The 20,522-nt window shown below is 37.7% G+C and overlaps 1 protein-coding gene across 1 annotated transcript; it reads left to right on the forward strand.

Annotated features, from left to right (window-relative positions):
- Nucleotides 1-204: 204 nt before the first annotated feature.
- LOC134676768 (uncharacterized) lies at nt 205-20,412 on the forward strand. Its single transcript, XM_063535152.1, has 6 exons — nt 205-319; nt 630-780; nt 6,722-6,921; nt 8,692-8,775; nt 19,599-19,781; nt 20,317-20,412. The coding sequence occupies exons 1-6, from the start codon at nt 284-286 to the stop codon at nt 20,410-20,412; spliced, it is 750 nt and encodes a 249-aa protein (XP_063391222.1). The 5' UTR covers nt 205-283.
- Nucleotides 20,413-20,522: the final 110 nt, after the last annotated feature.

The following is a 20,522-nucleotide window of genomic DNA, read 5'->3' on the forward strand; positions in this document are numbered from 1 at the left end:
GAGCTATTATTCTTTGTCCTTGTCCATACCACCATAAATTAAATTTATAATAACAAGAAACTGTGTGTGGATGTGTGGATACCATAAACACTTTTCACCGTCCTAGAAGCCAAATATCTTAACTTAAAAAAAAAACTTGTTTAGTCGTCAGCTGTCAAAACGGTCAAAACTATTTGAATTGTAATTGTTGCGATTTTATTGAAAGTTTTAATTCCATTTGATTTGTAAAAAACAATCGTATCATATTATTACAATACATTAAAGCTAGTGTTTTACATGTAACATGGAGTGTATGAAAGAAGACCCAGATCTCGGAATGGTGAGTATCCGCTTAACACATTTGATAACAAAAAAAAAGGAATGTTTCTTAGAAAATTTCTGGGAAATTTTGGGAAATGTGGTGGAAGCTGTTCAGCTTCATGTACTTTACCAGCATACCAATTTTTATAGAAATCTAAGATGTGATCTAAATGTAAAAACTTTTTGAGAATTGCTCATCCACTTAGTATTTTATTTTTAAATTAGTCTAGTAGTAGTAGTAGTAGTAGTAGTAGTAGTAGTAGTAGTGTCTCACACTTCCATATAATTGTATATCTTATTTATTTTATTGATAATTATTATTTACACAGGTATCAGAAGCAGAATCCAATAGCACAATAATCAACTCCCTAAATGCGGACTGCTGGCGTCTCATCCTGGACTACTTGTCAGTTCAGGAGCTACTGCAGACGGAACGGACCTGCAAAGACTGGCAGAAGCTAGTGCTTGATCACATATCACGTAAGGAACCCGTTTTACATTGCTATAGTTCAAGAATTCAGGAAAAGTAAGAGTGAATTTAGGGATGAAAGTCATGCGTCGAGAAAGGTATTACAAATTAATGTGGACGAAAATATATGTATATATATATATATATATATATATATATATATATATATATATACATGGATGGTGTTTAGCAAAAATTAGTCATTCCACATGCATTTTGCAATAAAATGTCAACTTTAAGCGTCAATTTTTTGAGTTCACATCTTATTGAAAAATTAATGTGGGTTAACACATTATTGCTTATCAGCATCCACATATAGATACCTACATACATATATAATATATATATATTATATATGTCGGCGCATGGCACCTGTAAGCTTATAGTGGCTGGGGCCCACGAAGGTGGCCCGCATTCCGGATCAAATGTTTACATTAACAGCAAGGCGTGATTGTCACAGAGTACGTCATTGTTCCTTGAAGCGGGGCAGTTATTGTAAACACTGCCGAACGTAGCCGTGGGTCTGGTATTTGAATGAAATTTGATATTAGTTCTTTGTTCTATAGGTTTATTGATAAGGTAGATACAAATATTAAAAATGAAAATAAACTAACTTATCTATAAAATAAAACTAAATGAAAACTAAAAACTAATACTAAATAAAATAAGATAAAATTAAAATATATCTAAGTAATTAAAGCAGCATTTCCCCGCTGTATTGCTAAGCTAATATGTTGAGCGAGAAAGCTGCCAGCTCTTCGGTCACCAGTGAAGTCTATAATCCTTTTTGAAAGCTCCTTAAAAAGTTTTACAGCATTAGGACCCCACGGGCCAAGGGTCTCAACCCCAAATGGCATAAAAATATAGAATAGAATAGAATAGAATAGAAGAAATTTATTCAGAAAACGCTTAAATTTAGGTATTACATGAGACAACAGAACTAATTTATTATTAAACGTCACTGAAAAGGTCTCCACTCAGCGTAATGTCAAGATACCATCTAAAGATCTCGACGCTGGTCTTCCGTGGAAACCCTTACGAGAGAGCGCAACTATATGCTAAAGTACAAATTTTATATAAGTGTAAAAATTTCAAGTAAATTTATTAAAGCTCTAATTATTATTCAATTAAAAACTAAAGTAAAACTAAAATAACAACCTACGGTACCTAAACAGTCATTAATTTGGTTTGGTTTATCTGGCATACAAGGTGAAATAAATTATTTAGCAGGCGTTCGTTCTAGTAGGGATGTCACAGTAGTAATAGGAGTATATATACCCAATAATTATATTTTTTGTAAGATTAAAATGTGTTTTTTGAATTTACATTTAAATGAACCAATTGATGGCGAGTTCCTTATAGGTGGAGGTATATTGTTCCAGCACTTCGTGGCAGAGTATTTAAAACTGCCACGAAATGCTGCGGTGCAATGTCTAGGGCAAAGAAGACGTATGGCTCCCCTAATATGGCGTTGTGAAAAAGTTAACTTTTCATAGAGGTAGGGGGGCGTCATGGATTTTATAATGCCAAAGAGCATGCAAGCAAAATGCAGCGACCGCCGCGATTCCATATTCATTAACCCACTATTATTTAAATAAGGAGTTACATGGGTTCGAGGTGGGATATTAAAACAAAAACGTGCACATGCGTTCTGCACCCGCTGCAATAGCTTTTTTGTTTGGTACAATAGACATCCACCTATAACAATATTCACAGATTCACATAGAGATATTCTTACGTCAGTACTTAAATATCTACGTACACTATATAATATCTTAAGTCTATAAACATACTCTAGAGATCTCCAATACGTGGTTGTGAAATCTAAGTTTGCCGTCCATGAGCACACCCAAATTCCTTGCTTCCGTTACATGCTCAATACAGTCAGCTCCAATTTTAATCAGAGGGTTGTGGTTGCACATTTTACGCCTTTGCTGCTCAGCACCAAGCACAAGGAATTTTGATTTTGCTAGGTTTAAGACTAGACTGTTTTTGGTGGACCACTGAACTATTCGTCTCAAATCGTCATTGATTTTTTCCACTGCACATGAAGTATCATTTGGCTTACAAGATAAGTATAATTGAATATCGTCAGCATAAATGTGATACGCACAGTTTTTAATAACTTTCACTATATCCGCGCTATACAGTATATACAGAATAGGACCCAATATTGAACCTTGCGGCACGCCACGGGAGACTAAAGAAGCATCAGACACTTGAAAGTTACCATTCTCACTAATTAATTGTACTCTCTGCCCGCGACCGCTTAAATAACTGGAAAACCATTGTAGTGCCTTGATGTCAAAGCCATAATAGGCTAACTTGGAAATAAGTAAATTGTGATCGATGGTGTCGAACGCACGTGAAAAATCGAGCAAAACCATGAATGATCCTTTTCCAGCATCAACATCAGTCAAGATGTCATCCACAACGTCAAGCAAGGCAGTTGATGTACTACGCCCAGCTCTAAAACCAGATTGCTTCGATGGCAATATAGAGTTAGCTTCTAGAAACTCAGTCACTTGTTGGCTAACTACTTTTTCTATAATTTTCGACAAGTAAGGAAGAATACTAATTGGCCGGAGATCTTTGTAGTCGGTTGGATTGCTAATTTTAGGAATGGGTTTAATAAGAGCTTCCTTCCAGGCTTCAGGAAATATTCCTGATTGTATCGATTGATTTATTATGGCTGTGATGACTGAAAGGGTGCGTGGAAGCGTCAACAGAATCATGTCACGCGTGATGCCGTCAGATCCCTGGGAGTTAGAAGAGATTTTGAGAATAATTTTTGACACTATGTTTTCATCCACTGGCTTTAGACTAAACGTAGATGAGCTAAAACGGTTATATTCAAAAAATGTGAGGTCTGAAATTGTGACATTTGTAGTCGGAGTATTAAGAAAATGATTATTGATTGAATTAGGATCATTAAACTGACTAGAGAAGCTGTAGTCTTTTTTGTTAAAGTCAACAATACTTTGCTTTATATTTTTCCATAACTTACGAGAGTCTTTACTTTGTGCATTAATTTTGCTATTAAAATATGCTTGTTTCTCTGTAAACATGGCATGGTTAACAATACTTTTTAATTCTTTGTAATATAACTTGTGAGATTCCTGACCAGTGGCGCGGCATCTAGCGTGTGTGCTTTATCTCTAAGTTTTATCATATCCTTCACTGTGTGCGTTATCCAAGGATAGCTATTATTTTTTAAATGAATCTTTTTGACAGGAGCAAATATATCAAATATGTGCCTAAGATATACGTTAAAAGATTCAAGTGATTCATTAACATTATCACATATAAGTCTTTCCCAAGCAATTGAGACGACAAGCGCATTAAAATCGTCGAGCGGGATATGTTTTAGTGGCCGACAAAAGATCCAAGTGGGAGATGGCTTAGGTTTTTTGACTTGCAAGTTGCATGTGATGAATGCGTGAGCACTTAAATCAGGGACATGATCAATACACACATTAGACAGCTTGTAATTACTACATATAACATCTATAAGGGTCTCCGAGTGGTCAGTAATGTGAGTAGGGTGAGTGACATATTGATTAAAATTAAAGTAATGCAGAAATTCCGAGAGTTTTTTAGTATTTGTATCATTAGGCGAGAGCACATCGATATTAAAATCACCCATTATAATTATATGATCAAATTCGTAGAAAGCACCAACAGACTCTGTCATGGCGTCGAAGAACGTGTCTACGTTGAGCCAAGGCGGGCGGTACGCAGTACCTATGGCAAACCTAAGTCCATTAAGTTTTATACTTAACCACATTTGTTCTACTAAAGGCGCGTGGGGATGATCAAGTTTACGCGCATAGATACCGCGACGAATGTAAAAGCCGACTCCGCCGCCGCGCGAGCGCACCTCGGCCGGGCGCGGCACGTGCCGCAACCGGTACCCCCGCGGGGGCAGGCGCGCGGGCCTCCTCACCTGCCCGCAACCAGGTCTCGTTGATCGCCATTATATCCACTGAGTGTCGTTCAAGAGCTACAATAAACTCCTCATGGCGTGTCCCAAGTGAGCCAGGGTTTAATAAGCCAATGGTCACATATTTATTGTTGATTACGAATTGCAGAACAAATGCGAACGAAATCTCAATGTACTTACAATTTATTAATTTCTTTTTTAGTACGCTTAAATGATGACTGTTTAGGAAAACCTTTTGAATTATGTTGGTAACATTCATATTAACATGCAGCTTCAATAAAACATTATAAGTGCAAAAATAAAAATCAACATGAACTAAATATTTCATTAGATATGCTGTTTGAAACAAGTGAATATTACTAAACAAAAACATTTGTCTACGAAATATTATTTTAACAGATTGTACACATCTTAACAGATTTAAATAATTTATAGAAATTTTATTAATAAACAAACGCAGCTATATACTCTTTGTTCTTAGCTTAGCTTTGAATGTAACCGCGCCGTGCGATTTTGTGTGTGCTTTAAGTATCTACCATGTACCACTTGACCCACGGATTCGTTTCCGTTTCTTGATAACTTTGTGGCGTAAAAGCTTTGATTAACTTGGTGTGATTTCTTTGTGATTTGGAATTTAATTAATTGTCATTGTGATTAGTTAATTGTCGTACGTATCTATTACGTATTTACTAGTGTCAGTGAGTTTATTGCATTTACATTGTACTGGACTGGTGTACGAGATATGCCCACTGTTTCCGCCCAGCCGATGCCTAATGGTCCCCCACAGACCAGGCGGTTTTCTGTGTGGTCCCCTGATGCCTTCGTAGAGCTACCGGCACAGAATAAATAATAGTACTACGTACAGAAGACTTACTCTCTAACAAAACGAGTCTGTCACGATCAGGACAGATATAGCCGCTAGGTGGCGACAGCGCCACGCGCGGCTTATGGCAAACCCCAAAATTGGGGTCGAACGGATGGACTTTTAGCTACCTGTAGCGAAGCGACGAAATCGCGGAGTGAGCCACGCCTGGTACCGGCTCCAACATATATATGTCCCGACATATATAAGGTGCTACTTTATTAGTTGCAGATATTTTAACGGAGGATACTTTACTTTAAAACAATTAACTTAAAATAGAAATTAAGAATATTTAATTATTTCTTTTGTTTTAATTTACCGAACAAAAAATTAAATTTCATTATGGTTCGGCGGGAAAACTACTAAAGGTTGTGAGGATGAAGTGGCCATACAGTTAGGTGTTCGGTAAAAGACAGGTACTAGAATCTGTTCAATGAGTTCACATTTAATAATCACATTAACAGGGTGTTTTTATATAAATCTGTTTTTCAGTTTTCCCCAAAAAAATATCGTAAAAGCTATAATGTTTCATACTTAAATGTACTCCAGGAACCGAGTACTATCAGCTGTGTAAATATCTGCAACTAATAGAGTAGCACCTTATATATGTTGTACATTAACCCTTTATAGGGCAAAGGTCTCAAAAAAGACCACCCTGTAACATCATCTTTTTGTATTTATTTCTTGTACAGAATTTTTTGGACTTGTGATTGGCGATGAGGCTTGAATTGAGGATTTTTTTCAGTCTTGCCCGTTAAAGGGCCCCGGCTTAATGTAGGTTTTAGGTATTCAGGAATCCTCCAGCCTGACCGTCCCACTCAGTCTAGTCCACAAAAACCATGAGCTAATTACTTAATTATCAAACAGTGCAATTTCCGAGAACACATTTATTTATTTTATTTTAAACTTTATTGCACATACAAAAAGTACAACAGGCGAACTTAATGCCGGTTCAGACATTCAGACGTTACAACAACCCCTGACGACTCTAATACGCTCCCAAGCCTCTTGAAGAGACATCTTTATTACCCACGTCGCTTACAAGTGTTTTTGATAATCCGTAATTGTGTCATGTAATCGTCCATTATTTGAATTTAGCAATTATATCACCTGCACGTCGTCGACATACATACATTCTTCTTTACAGATCGCCGAATTATGATTCAAGACAAAGAATGTGACGAAAATACTTTGATATTAAGAAAATCGAGTGACGTCTGGGCTTCCTTCAAATGTTGGCTCCAAAAACGTGGACGTTCAGTCCAGAAATTGGATGCCGACTGCGAATATTTCGAGGATGTTGTGGAGGTTCTCAGGGACTCCTGCCCTAACTTGGAAGTCCTTAAGGTATGTTCACATTTTTAGGCTTCCGTACCTCAAAAGGAAAAACGGAACCCTTATAGTCTTGACTTTCGCAAGGCGGCTGGCAAGAGCTGGATCAGAGTTGCCGCTCGTGCTCAATGGCGTGCAATATTGCCTATGTTCAGCAGTGGACGAGAGTAGGCTAATGATGGCTCCAAAACGCAGACGTGTCTATTTTCCGCAAAACGGAGTCCATTCGACCTGACTCCTTCTTTCCAGGGTGCATCTGTACCTATTGCCGACAGCCTGGAACTCCTCGGCATGGAGCTGAGTTCAGCCCTCAGCTTCGGCAGCTTCATTGAGTCTAAAGCACAAACTGCGGCCAGAAAGCTGGGCGTCCTAAATAAGGTGAAGCGATACTTCACACCTGGACAGCTTCTAACACTTTACAAAGCTCAAGTCCGGTCGTGTATGGAGTATTGCAGCCACCTGTGGGATGGCTCAGCTAAATACCAACTCGCCGCTTTGGACTCAGTGGAGCGCAGAGCCAGGAGGATGATTGGCGACAAGAAGCTAACGGCTAAGCTTCAGTCTTTGGCCCATCGGCGGAAAGTCGCCAGCCTGTCGGTATATATTCTACAGGTTGCACTTCGGGGAGTGTGCCCAAGAGCTACACGAGCTTATTCCACCGTCCCCATTCTACCATCGGACTTTTAGACGCACGGCCGGTTTCTATCCTTACTTGGTAGATATTCCACCAATTCGCACGAAGCGCTTTGCTTCTACTTTCCTTATGCGCACTGCCAAGGAATGGAATTCCTTGCCGGCGTCTATATTTCCGTGTTCTTATAACCCGGCAACCTTCAAATCAAGAGTGAACAGGCACCTACTTCTGGGCGAGCTCGCTACATCGTAGGCCACGTCTACGCCTCGGCTAGTCTGTGGCCATGAGTAAGCCCATTCATAATAAAAAAGAAAAAAAAATAATGATGGGAAGATGATCAAATCAAATAGCTCATTTAGGGATTTTCAAATATATTTTTTTTAAAGTAATTTTAAAATACATAGGTTAGAAGTTATTTAAGAATATATATAGCCAATAATTACCATTCTACGCTGTACAGTCAAGCGTGAGTCGGACTTAATGTACGGAACCCTTGGAACGCGAGTCCGACTCGCACTTGGCCGGTTTATTTAAATTCTCACTATTTAAACTAAATGCGTGTCTGTCTGTTAAAACTGTTGCAGAATTATCTTGGTCTAACTCCAATTTGGCTCGCCGAATTCAACCGATAATGTCCGATATTACCGATAAAATGAGGTTCGGACGCAAGAATACCAATTTGTGACGCCAGTATTTTCGTTCTGGGGCATTTTTTCAATTTAGAGGGCTCTAATATAAATCTAAAATTGGTATAGGCGCCAATTATTTTCCTGATCAAATCGACCGATTTGATCAGGTCGCGTAGCCAAGACGTCAATCGCTTACGCTTCGTAGCGATCGAAACGCAACTGTCACTGTCACACCAATATTAGTGATAGAGAGACATAATGCTTTTCGTTGTCGAAGCGATAGCGATTGTAACCTTGGCTAGGCCGGCAGGCCCGTCTGGATACCACTTTGGTTTCAATGCAAGAGAGATTTAAAGCCCCCTCCAGACTATGCGCGTGAATCACAAATAAACATACAACATGTATGCGCAGACAGCGAAATCGACTCCACACTCGCGTTCGCGGCTTCGCGCCGCGATTCGCGCACGAGTGTGGAGGAGGCTTAAGAAATGAACAGATTTTATTCATAATTTTTGTTTTCAGCTGAGCAATATAAAAGAGAAGCTGTCGCCAACCAACACGCTCCACTTCCAGAAACTGACGCGGCTCGCGTTCCGCGGCTGTCATGTATGTTTGTGTTTGTACTATACTAGCCACTGCCCGTAGCTTTGTTTACGTAAAAGCAAAGATAGTCCGATAGCAATAACTTTTGAAGTTATAAGATTATTAATGTTGCCTATTTTTTACATATAGTTTTCAGACCACATATTAAACCTAATAATAATAATTTGTGTCATCCTAGGTATTTGCTTAGGTAGAAATTTAGGTATTTCTTTTTTTAAACAGCATTCGGTAAAAAGAATATTCGAGATGAAATTCTTTGTTTCCCTGTAAAAGCAAAGTGGCTTCCGACGTACACACGCATTTTGTGTCATTTTCATCCACGGGTATAATGACATTTAATAAATACCTAATAGTGAACCTAAAATGCCTAAAATAAAATTATAGTCGGTAAGTGAAGTGTTGTACTTCACAGGATATTATAATATGTTATTCAAACAAATGTGTGTCAAATTCATCCACCGCTTTTATTTTTAATCTTTTTTTTTCTTATAAACATCATGTATCTGCCACAAAAAAAAATTCATGTTATTAAGTTTACGTCTACATTATTATAATGCCACATCGAGACAACATTCATAATTTGGGTCATTTTCAACAACGGTTTTTTACTATTTGGCAAAATAAAACTTGGCATGAACGGCGTACGCGGGGAAGGCTACCTACGCGGGTAGGGTGCTTGTTACATGAACATTATGGCTCCTCTACACGATGGGCCAACGCCGGCCACTCCAAGGGACGCATTTATGCGTTAGAGGGAGCAAGTGGCCGGTGTAGAGGAGCCATTACAGTGTATTTATTTCATTCGGAGGCATAATTATTATATTAAGTCTTTTCAAAGTGTGGGAGTAGGTATGTTGTAAGTATATTTAAAAATAAAATGTAGGCTCCTCATACTAACCAACATTCGTGATGTTCGCAATCAAAAGGTACCACTTTATCCTTGCCATAAGGACTCTCTGACAGGTTATTTGTATAAAGATACAATAAAATTTCGTCCTTATGGTAAAGGACAAAGTGGTCCCTACCTTTTGAATGAGAATGTCACATCAGCGACTTTTAAAAATAACTTTTATTCGATATTTAGTACACTTTTTAAGATTATTTTAAGACGCAATGTATTGCTAATTTTGTGATTTATAAAGCGTGGCAAGCAACGCCAATTACATTGATGATGGTGTACGTTGAATACAAGACTTCATAAATTTTAAAAGTTATTGAAGAAAATATGTTCCTTTGTGGAGCATAATATTTTCTGTTAGAACGATTATGAAACAATTGAATGAATGAATGATTTTATAGGACATTCTTACACAGATTGGCTTAGTCGATAAACAACGATATTATAGAATATAAGAAATTATGTATATATGTATATAATATACTATAAGAAATTCCACTGCGAGTAAAACGATGATAGTTGCTGAAAAACATCGAGCTGAGGTTTTTAATTTGAAGAGAAATGTAATGTTTGACATTTTAGTAATAAAGGACCCATAAAACTATTTATTTATTAGGCATTATAGACCTTTACGCCCATGAACAAAGATAACTGCCGAAAAAACTCTTAGCGTAAATGCTTTAAAATTTAAGGGCAAACATTACAATGTAGTAATATAGGTCCCAGAAAACTATTTATTTGTTATTATACACCGCTAAGTCCATGTTATTTGTTTTAAATTTAGAGTTTAGAAACTAATTCGTGGTAGTAAACGATACAAATATTTAAAAAGTCCTTTACAACCTTGTTCGCTTCATATACTTATGGTAAAATAATTTTAGGGCGGGTCATAAAGGGCAAGTAAAATAATAATTGTCAATAGTAAAATATGTCCTTTACGACCATATTGACCATACAAGATACGATATGAAAAATCATCAAGACAAATGAAGGGCTTAAAGGACGACAAAAGACATGTAAGTCATTTACAAGCATATTTATATTTAGCGGTAACCTTAACGATAATATCTATGAATTTCTAATTTATAACTGGTCATTTACGCCCCTTGAGATAAGCTGTTTTTGCAAGCTCATTGTGCAAAAATTGGGTCGTAAAGGCAACTTTTTAAGAGATATAAAAATTTTCACTATACAGAACGAAAGCGCTTGGAATTCTGAACAAAACTGTATATAACGACTACCGTAGGCTCAAAGGGCGTAAGGGACAAAATTGCAAAAATACTGTTATACTCAGTATTTTTTTTCTCTATCGAATAGTATATTTAACGTATCGATAACTTGAAAAAAATGTCCGTTAAGCCCTATGAAAAATCAATGCTTGAACACAGTTTTCCAACGCATTTGGCCGTATCTGCCAATTCAAACTAACTCCTAACTTTGTATACGATACGCCGTTTGCATCGGAAATTTTTGAGTGCTTAATGTACGTTACGCCCACAACTAATGTACAAAAAATGTATAATTATTGTATATTTATGCGAGAGAGAGATTCAATGGAAGAGATACGCCCGCGCCCCCATACTATGTATAATTTCGGGTTTATATTTGTTGCTTTTTTGTGTTTAAGTGGGATGACCTAGTTATACCTACTTTCCTTGTCAATTTTTTTGTTAAGTAGGTACTTGCACTACCTGCTCATGTGCTCATTGCTTTATTTATAGGGTTACTAAATTTTTAAATAATTTAAACTGAACTAGTGGGTACTTTTTAGAGATGCACCGAATATCCGGTTACTATCCGGTATTGGCCTATCCGGCTATTATTTTACTATCCGGCCGGATACCGGAATTTACAGGATTAACCTTATGAAAGTTACTGTCTAGGTATAACGTTTGCATTTAAATCCATAGAAGTACGTAAGCCTGGCCGCATGCCTTTTTCTACTCTAATATAATGTCATAAATATGCGATCATATTCAATAAGTTTTACTGAATAGACATACGAAATTTCAAAACTACTACTATACCTAATAGTACTTTAGTATGTAAAAGTAAAATTTATAAAAAGTAAAAGTTTCGTGGTTTTCGAGATAATCGCACTTTTATGTCTTTTTACTAGTTAGCACCATACTTCACTTTAATCACCATCTAGGCCATATCTTTGTTTGGAGAAATGTAAATAGCATGTGTGATACCATTTTAGAATCAGTATTAGATAAACTATTTTTAAGAAAGTTGGCCACTCTGTTCTCCATACGTTTTTTTTTTCACCACAAGCGATCAGACTTCTTAAATATGTTAGAGTACAATGTATTTTTTGGATTAAGGTCTTCCAAAAATACACCTTGGCTATGGAAAAACTGTATTGCCTATCGGTTTGGTTAGCAGGCCTATTAGAGAATATTTTTCAAAAAACAGAAGGTTTTACTAAACTCTTTTCATTTATGTCCTAGGCGATCATTACAGTGAAACAAGGAACCAAAATTAGAAAAGTGCGATTATCTCGAAAACCACGAAACTTTTACTAAACCTGTAAGTGAATTTTCTGGACCAGCCTAAGGTGCTCTGTCGATGGTTAGAAGGTTGTCCATTAATTACTGGACATCCTGTATAAATGGTAGGACAGCAGTGATTCTGTTGAAGTAATCATCATCATCATTGTTCTTAAGAGCCTAGCTCTTGTCGGTGGAGTATTCGCCATTCCGTTCTTTTCTCTGCCACTGTTTTGAGCTCCTGATACGTCACTACATTAATTTTCTCTTTGGCCTGGTCAATATATGCACGTCTCGGTCTTCCTCTGCCTCTCTGTTTTTCTATTCTGCCTTCAATTATAGACTTTATGTAAGTATCGTGACGTATCAGGTGCCCCAACATGTTTCCCCTTCGGTTTTCAATTGTTTTTAGCAGAGATCTCTTCTCACCTACCAAATTTAATTTAATTAATATACTTGAAGTAATATAAACAAATATAAAAAAAAACATTGTTTTTGTAGAGTGTAAAAAAACATTGTTTTCTTAAAAACGACCTTTTCCACGTTTAAGTACCCAAAATAACAAAAATGGGGAAAACTTGACAGTAAATACATACATCTCTATAATTTTTCAGAAAAAAAAATGTAAATTATAGTACGCAACTTGCATTTAGGGAACACTATACTTCTAGTGTTCCCTAAATGCAAGTTGCGAATATTGCAACGAAATTGTTGGATTTACGCCAAATGGTACTAAAACAGTTTAATTTTTAGTACATTACGCTCTTTTTCTGATAAGATAAACATTAAAGAAGAGGCGTAAGGGACGCCTTTTTAAAAATAGTCGTGTTTTTTGGCGTAACGGACATGCTATTTTTGTAAATAAGCATTGTATTCAAGAAATCAGTTTAAAAGACCTCAAAAAACCACATACAGGCATCAGTTAATTCAAACAAACAAAAAAGGTCTGATTTTTTTCTCAAAACAAAACTGATTTTTGGCTCTCCTGGAAAGATATCCTCGCGTTTTGTCAGTTAAGCCCTTTGAGGCTACGGTAGTGGACATAACTCATTTTTGCCAAAATGTCCTTTACGCCAATTGAACCCAAAGGTAATTATTATCCAAGAAGCTTGAACTATCAAAAGTGTTGGTAATTATTATTTAAGGTAAATGTATTCAAAACATCAGAATAAACAGGCATTAAATAACCTCAATACGTGTACATAATTAATAATATCTATTATAAAAAAATGCTAAGAACAAAAAATACATTAAAAAAATAATGTGCATAATTTACGTTAATTATGGAAAGACTGGTTTGTGCTATTTATAATGAAAAAAAAAATGATTATATTAAAATTTATTAGTCCATATAATTAAGATATATTGAAGTTAGACTTGATTAGATATTCAAGAAGTAATATCTTTATCAAAGAATGAAAGTTACCTCAAGTCACGGTATTAATAAGCAAATTTTACTCAAGTGGTACCTTTTCCCTGTCATTGTCACAAGTATATGATGCGTAACCGTAATGTGTATAGATATAAACAGACCTTAATTCTCGCAATGAGATGTACTTACTTACAGTTCTTTTGCTAAATGGTGACATTGTACAATATTTATAAGTTCTCTTTGTAGTAGTATAACTTTGCATAAGTTGCGTTAATTTGGCGCGCAGGCGAAGTAAACATGCGTTGCGTACGCATCGTGTGGTTTTTAGAGAGAGGCCCTTACCCGCCGCCACGCCAAGGTCGCGCCGCGCCCGCCGCGCCCGCTCCCCGTGCATGGCCCGCGTTGCCCGTTAAGAGCCACCCGCTAGCGTCGTATGAACGCGAACATTATTTTTGTATTATTTGTTTATGCAATGGATGAAACTGACACAAATTTATATTTCTTATTTATCCCGCCTTTTATATTAATAAGGTGTGAACTCTAGTAACCTTAATATTCTTTTGTTATGATAATATCTTGTTAGAACAAAATTATCAAAAATCTTATGAAGCTGTGCCTCAATAAGACACAAAAACATGTAATGTACATATTGACACGATTAAATGCTACGTCAGCAATTTTTTTTAACTTTAATTATTTTTTGAGTAATTTTGAATAGTATGACATAGTATCCGATTGCAATGGACGTAATTGACACAAACTATGTTTTCACATTATAAAAACTATCCTAAATGCGACACAGTTACATGTTTTCTCTCGAATATTCTTTTCTTCAAAATAATTTAAAATAAAAATAATTACCACAAATTATGAAATAACTTAAAAAGCAAATAATATCTGTGACACAAAACAAAATGTAAGATTAACATCTTAAAACAGCATACGTAAGTGAAAAAAAAATTGACTTTAATATTACTTTAAGTTAAGGGCTCAAAATATAGCCAGCGCTACGGGACTAAGACAATTTCCTCGCGAGTATGCTCGCTATGTGTGTGTGTGTGTGTCAGACCAGCTGTCTGACTCAGGGCCACGTCTGACTACACATCTGATATAATCATTGTTTTTTGATGCCAGTAGGTAATATATCATCATCATCATCATCTCAGCCATAAGACGTCCACTGCTGAACATAGGCCTAAATAAATCATAGTTATATTATATTTGTCGTGATATGCCGTCCGTGGCGTTATGATTATGGTGAATATGTCGGGCAAAAATTTAACAAAATGAAATGAGTGCGCCGTTTCAAATATTTTAAAACAGATGTAGGTATTTGTTTCAGGAGATTACAGACGATTGCGTTATCCAGTTCCTATCGAGCGACATGAACGAATTGTCCATCATATATAACCAACGCGTCACAGGCAGTTTCCTAAACAATTTGGAAACTGATAAAATAAAGTGTCTCGAACTAGATAACTGTAGGGAATTAAATTTCTCCTTCCTCCTTTCTTGCGCGGACCGTTTAAAAAATCTGACTACTTTAGTCCTCTATATAAAAAATCGCAGCGAAATTGGAATCAGGAACAAACTTCATTTGCTATTGGACAAAATGCCAAACTTAGAAGAGATAAATTTCAAAGTCGACGATAAGTTGATTAGTTATGACGAGCAGCATTGTCCGGAAGCGAGTGATGTGTTCTTCGAGTCGGTGTGTCGACTTAAGAGTGCTATTACATTTCGGGGTTGAGCGAGTTTAGGTATTTTACGCGCTGCGGCAGGCCGTGCGAGCTCAGTATTCCGATCCCTTCTACCACACTCGCACTACAATGATGGATTAAACATTCTTGATCCTTCGCGAAGCATATTGAAATCAACCATAACAACACTAACTGGACTTAACTTATAAAGTCCTAAAACTGTTATTTGGTAAGTACGAAAATACTAAATGCAGTGCAAATGTACATAGGGGCTGTTCATAAATGACGTCATCTATTTTTGACCCCCCATCCCTCAAATCATCCAACAATCATGCTTCGGATGACTCTGTTTCCTCCTACGTCATGCTACCATCATCCGATGTCCAGACCCCCCTCCCCCCCCTCCTCCCATTTGAAACGACGTAATTTATGAATAGCCCCATACTCGTACTTATGAACGTATATAACTCGAAAGAAATTATAGGTACTCGCTTATTTACAAGAAACAAGTTACAAGAAACTGAAGATACACAAGGTCTGATGATGGAGCTGGAAGGTGGCCACGGGTACCAGTCTATCATGTAACTAAACCACTTCGTGTTTGGGCTCGTTTGATTCATCTCAACAAGATCTTTAACATTGAAGATACACAGGGTCTGATGATGGAGCTGGAAGGTGGCCACGGGTACCAGTCTCTCATGTAACTAAACAATTTCGTGTTTGGGCTCGTTTGATTCGTCTCAACAAGATCTTTGACACAAGACAGTACTCAGAGTCTGATGATGGAGCTGGAAGTTGGCTACCGGTACCCATCAACCATGCAACTAAACCACTTCATGTTTAGGCTCGTTTGACTAGTCTCAACAAGATCTTTGACACTAGGTGATACTCAGAGTCTGATGATGGAGCTGGAAGGTGGTCACCGGTACCAATCAACCATGCAACTAAACCACTTCATGTTTAGGCTCGTTTGATTAGTCTCAACAAGATCTTTGACACTAGGTGATACTCAGAGTCTGATGATGGAGCTGGAAGGTGGTCACCGGTACCAATCAACCATGCAAATAAACGACTTCGTGTTTAGGCTCGTTTGATTCGTCTCAACAAGATCTTTGACACTAGGTGATAAACCAAACACGAAGCCCAAACACGAAGTGGTTCAGTTATGTGATAGACTGGTACCCGTCGCCACCTTCGAGCTCCATCATCAGACCCTGAGTAGTATCTTGTGTCAAAGATCTTGTTGCGACGAATCAAACGAGCCCAAACACGAAGTGGTTCAGTTACATGGTAGACTGGGACCCGTGGCCACAGTCCAGCTCCATCATCAGACCCTAAGTACTAACTTGTGTCCAAGGTCTTGTTGAGACGAATCAAACGAGCCCAAACATGAAGTGGTTCAGTTACATGATAGCAGTGTTGGCAAAAAATCAATTCGAATTGACGATTGACGATTGAGAATTGACCGATCAATTCGAATTGACGATTGACGAAACTAATTCTAAATCTACTGATTGAAGATTGACGATTACTAATCGTTAATTCGAATTGATCGGTCAATCCTCAATCGTCTTCTGTCCTCATGATACTGTTACATGATAGACTGGTACCCGTGGCCACCTTTCAGCTCCATAATCAAACCTTGTGTATCTTCAGTGTCAAAGATCTTGTTGAGACTAATCAAACGAGCCCAAACACGAAGTGGTTTAGTTGCATGGTTGATTGGTACCGGTGACCACCTTCCGGCTCCATCATCAGACCCTGAGTACTATCTTGTGTCAAATAAATACATATAGAATGTCAGGTCGTTTCAAATATTTTTAATCTTGTCCGGTAGTTTATTAAACTGTACCATTATAATACTATAAAAACAGTGCTAGGATCAAAGTCTCTCGTTGCGGTTTACACGCACACAGTATAGCGTTTTACACGGCGCCCGCCGCACACAATGATAAAAAACCTCGTCGTCGCCGTTGAAAATGTGCGGAGCCGACCGACACACGTCCTGCCTGTACAAGCTCTGCCGCGGCACTGAGCTGGCGAGCGCGCGTCATCGGTAATATAGAGTAGTTTTCAAAAAATTGCCAAAAAATTATAATAGAATTTCATAAACACTAATGTATACCAACAGTATAAGCAAACGTTGCAGATTGCTTGAGTATGAAAATGACTTCGATATTAAGTAGATTTTCGTAGAAATTGACACTTGTTTCGGAGAGAAAATTGAGTTCGTTTTACTTTGATTTTCTCTTTCTCAAAGGTATGTAGAAAAAATATCGTTTGATATGCCGAAAGTACAGGGTATTAGTAATACAAAATAGCCAGGTTTAGCAGAGTAAACTTCTCAACATTTCTAAATAAGAGCTTGCCGTTCAGTGCTTCACGGGGTTTTTCGGAAACGACCATCAGAAAAAAATTCATTACTGATTTAATAAGTCCTTTTTCTAATATTTACAACGATATTTAAAAAGATAAGAAGACGCTTTTACTGGAACAAGTACTCATTGTTTCTAATAATGAGCACAAAGTCCTGAATTTCGTCGACTAGTATCATAAATTTTGCATTATTTCGACTTTTCTTGTAAGAGCGCTCTAAGAAGTTGCGTCGGTTTGACACGAATTTCGATGTGTGGGACCAGCATTTGGAAGCATTGGCGATGAATTGCAGGGATTTGGTGGCTGTGCGCTCGCCTTGCAACCGTAAGTTTTTTTATTATGACCCTATAGACAAACACCACCACCGCATCGACGCGCCGCGCTTGAAGCAGTGTGGAGACCCTCCTGACTTCGGGCAAACTCGTTGGCACCACTTGACGTCCTTTTGCGTGCACGACCACAGATAAGATAATCACTTAAATTTTGACAAACCCTAAATAGCCGAAAGGGATCGTGCCATAAGTTAGAAAAGGATATCATAATTCGACCCTGAATAGCGGTCAAACTTCGATTTTGTAGGAATTGTCCTTTCTGAAGTTGATATAGTTATCACTGGCAGTCTTTTAACCTTTTCGACGCCGTGTCAAACACAAAAGCTGTCACTCGGACGCCACGTCACCGAAGTATCAAAACTGAAATTGAACTTTATGCATATGCACGTGGGTCTATGTTGCTCTGTGGTCTGTGATGGATTAATCCGTCTTTGGCGTTGAATCTGCGGTGCGGATATATCGGTCATATTGGCGTCCAAAAGGTTAATTGACAGATTGTAGTGCTGGAGTATGAACGTCCTACATTTGACAAGCTTTTATTTAACTTGCCCTGTTAGTAGGTATAATGTATGTATGTTGGTTAGTGTGATATATCCGATCCGATTGAGCTGAAATTTTCCATACATATGTAAATTGGATGACAATGCAATAATATAATGACATGGAGCTGATTTGGTGATGGAGACAGGAGGGAACTCTGTGACAAAACAATACCAACTAATTGTGTATGAGTATTAGTTGCCTGTGAAAGAAAAGTACAGTCAGCGATAGAAGATTGTACCAAAAATATTTTTTTGCCAGACTTATTTTTGATGCGTACAGAAATAACTGTAGCCGGACTTGCCGCGTTGTGTCTCCAGCTGGGACCGCAACTCCTCGAGCTCAACTTATATGGAAGCCGCCTCCGTGACGACTACATAATCGCGTGTGTCTACGCCTGCCCTAAACTCATGGTAATTCTATACAATTGAACACTTTGCTTGCAAACTTATACGTTGGCAAAAACTGAACTGAACGGACTGAAAGTTCGTATAATGAGCCACTTTGAGATGACGCAGTGAAATAAATCATTTAAAGAATTATTAATCTCAGACGTGGCAGACGCTTAAAAACCCCCCACCCCCCCACCTGCATCAAAAATCTGGGTGGCTCCACTTCTTAAATCCATCCTTGGGTCCTAAGGACCAATCCTACCAAAAGAAATCTCTTGTTTATGCAACCTTGACCTTTTTATGCTTTGAGCACACTCAACTCAACTATATCAACCATAAGGGTACTTTACTTATTGTCGGTTGTCAATTAGGCGCTATGTACATATAACTTCAATTTGAAATCAACCTTATCGACAACCGACAATGTTTTGGTTGCAAACGTCACAAATATTCTTGGGTACAAATTATAAAAACTCGACATACAATTTTCAAACTGCCTGCATTCCTATAATACACATCACACCTAAATAAATAGGCCGTTCGGCTGGATGTGATTTGATGCAACATTTAATTACTTTTTATGAAAAAAAAACACATTTTTGAAAATTAACTGTGCCATGCTGTGTGCATAGTTTCCTAAAATATAACTAGCCACACCTCAAAGTTAACAGAGTTTAAAAAAACACTACATATTCGTTTTGAGTAAAAAAACACTATGTTTCAGTGGCTGGACTGCTTCTATTCGGACAGCATTATAGACCGCATCGCAGCGGCGCGGCGCGACATGCGCGCGAACTTGCTCGAGAGCAAGTACTCCAACAACAAGGACAACAATCTACGCTTTAGGCTGCAGTTGGTCCTTCCTGGCGAGTGTGTGTTGGATGAACAACCCGACGATGATATCAGGGTAGGTGTTTTTAGGGCCCTGGAGGGAAACTACCTTAAATCCTTAAGCTGGCTCATTTTACTTAAAGGAGACATTCCTTTATTTTTAAAAAGAAACAAACTGCATTTAAAGATTTTTCTTTATTTTCTTCAATTTGGCTTGTCTAAAAAAATTCTTGAGTACTAAATATTAGATTTCGAACTCGCTTGCCTCGCCCGGGACTCGAACCGAGTAAAAACCCCAAACAATAAACACTCGCAATGTTATTCTACTAGTCGATACAGTTAATGTTAAGGATAACATTTCTCCAAGAAACATTAGGTCTTACACCCGTCTGTCGTATAAAATATCCATAAAATCTAATATTTAGTACTCAAGATTATTTTAGACAAGCCAAATTGAAGAAAAAAAGAAAAATCTTGAAATGCCGTATTGTTACTTTAAAAAAATAAAGGAATGTCTCCTTTAAGTAAAATGAGCCAGCTTAAGGATTTAAGGTAGTTTCCCTCCAGGGCCCGACTTATCTTTCCACACTGTATATCTTTAATTATTACAGGAAGTAATCGAAGTAAAATACAGATACGAAGAACCAGACAGCGAATTTGAATATGACTACGGCGAAGTTGATTCTGACGACGTCGAAGATGAATAACCCATTTTCCTATCGCATTCTTCGTGGTCGTGACCTCATGTCTGAGGGACGTGACTCCTATGGGTTATTCTTCCTACCACTGCTCTCCAGGCCTCTCGATCTTCGGCCAT

The sequence above is a fragment of the Cydia fagiglandana genome, chromosome 25 (genome assembly GCF_963556715.1).
Source record: "Cydia fagiglandana chromosome 25, ilCydFagi1.1, whole genome shotgun sequence".
Lineage (NCBI taxonomy): Eukaryota > Metazoa > Arthropoda > Insecta > Lepidoptera > Tortricidae > Cydia > Cydia fagiglandana.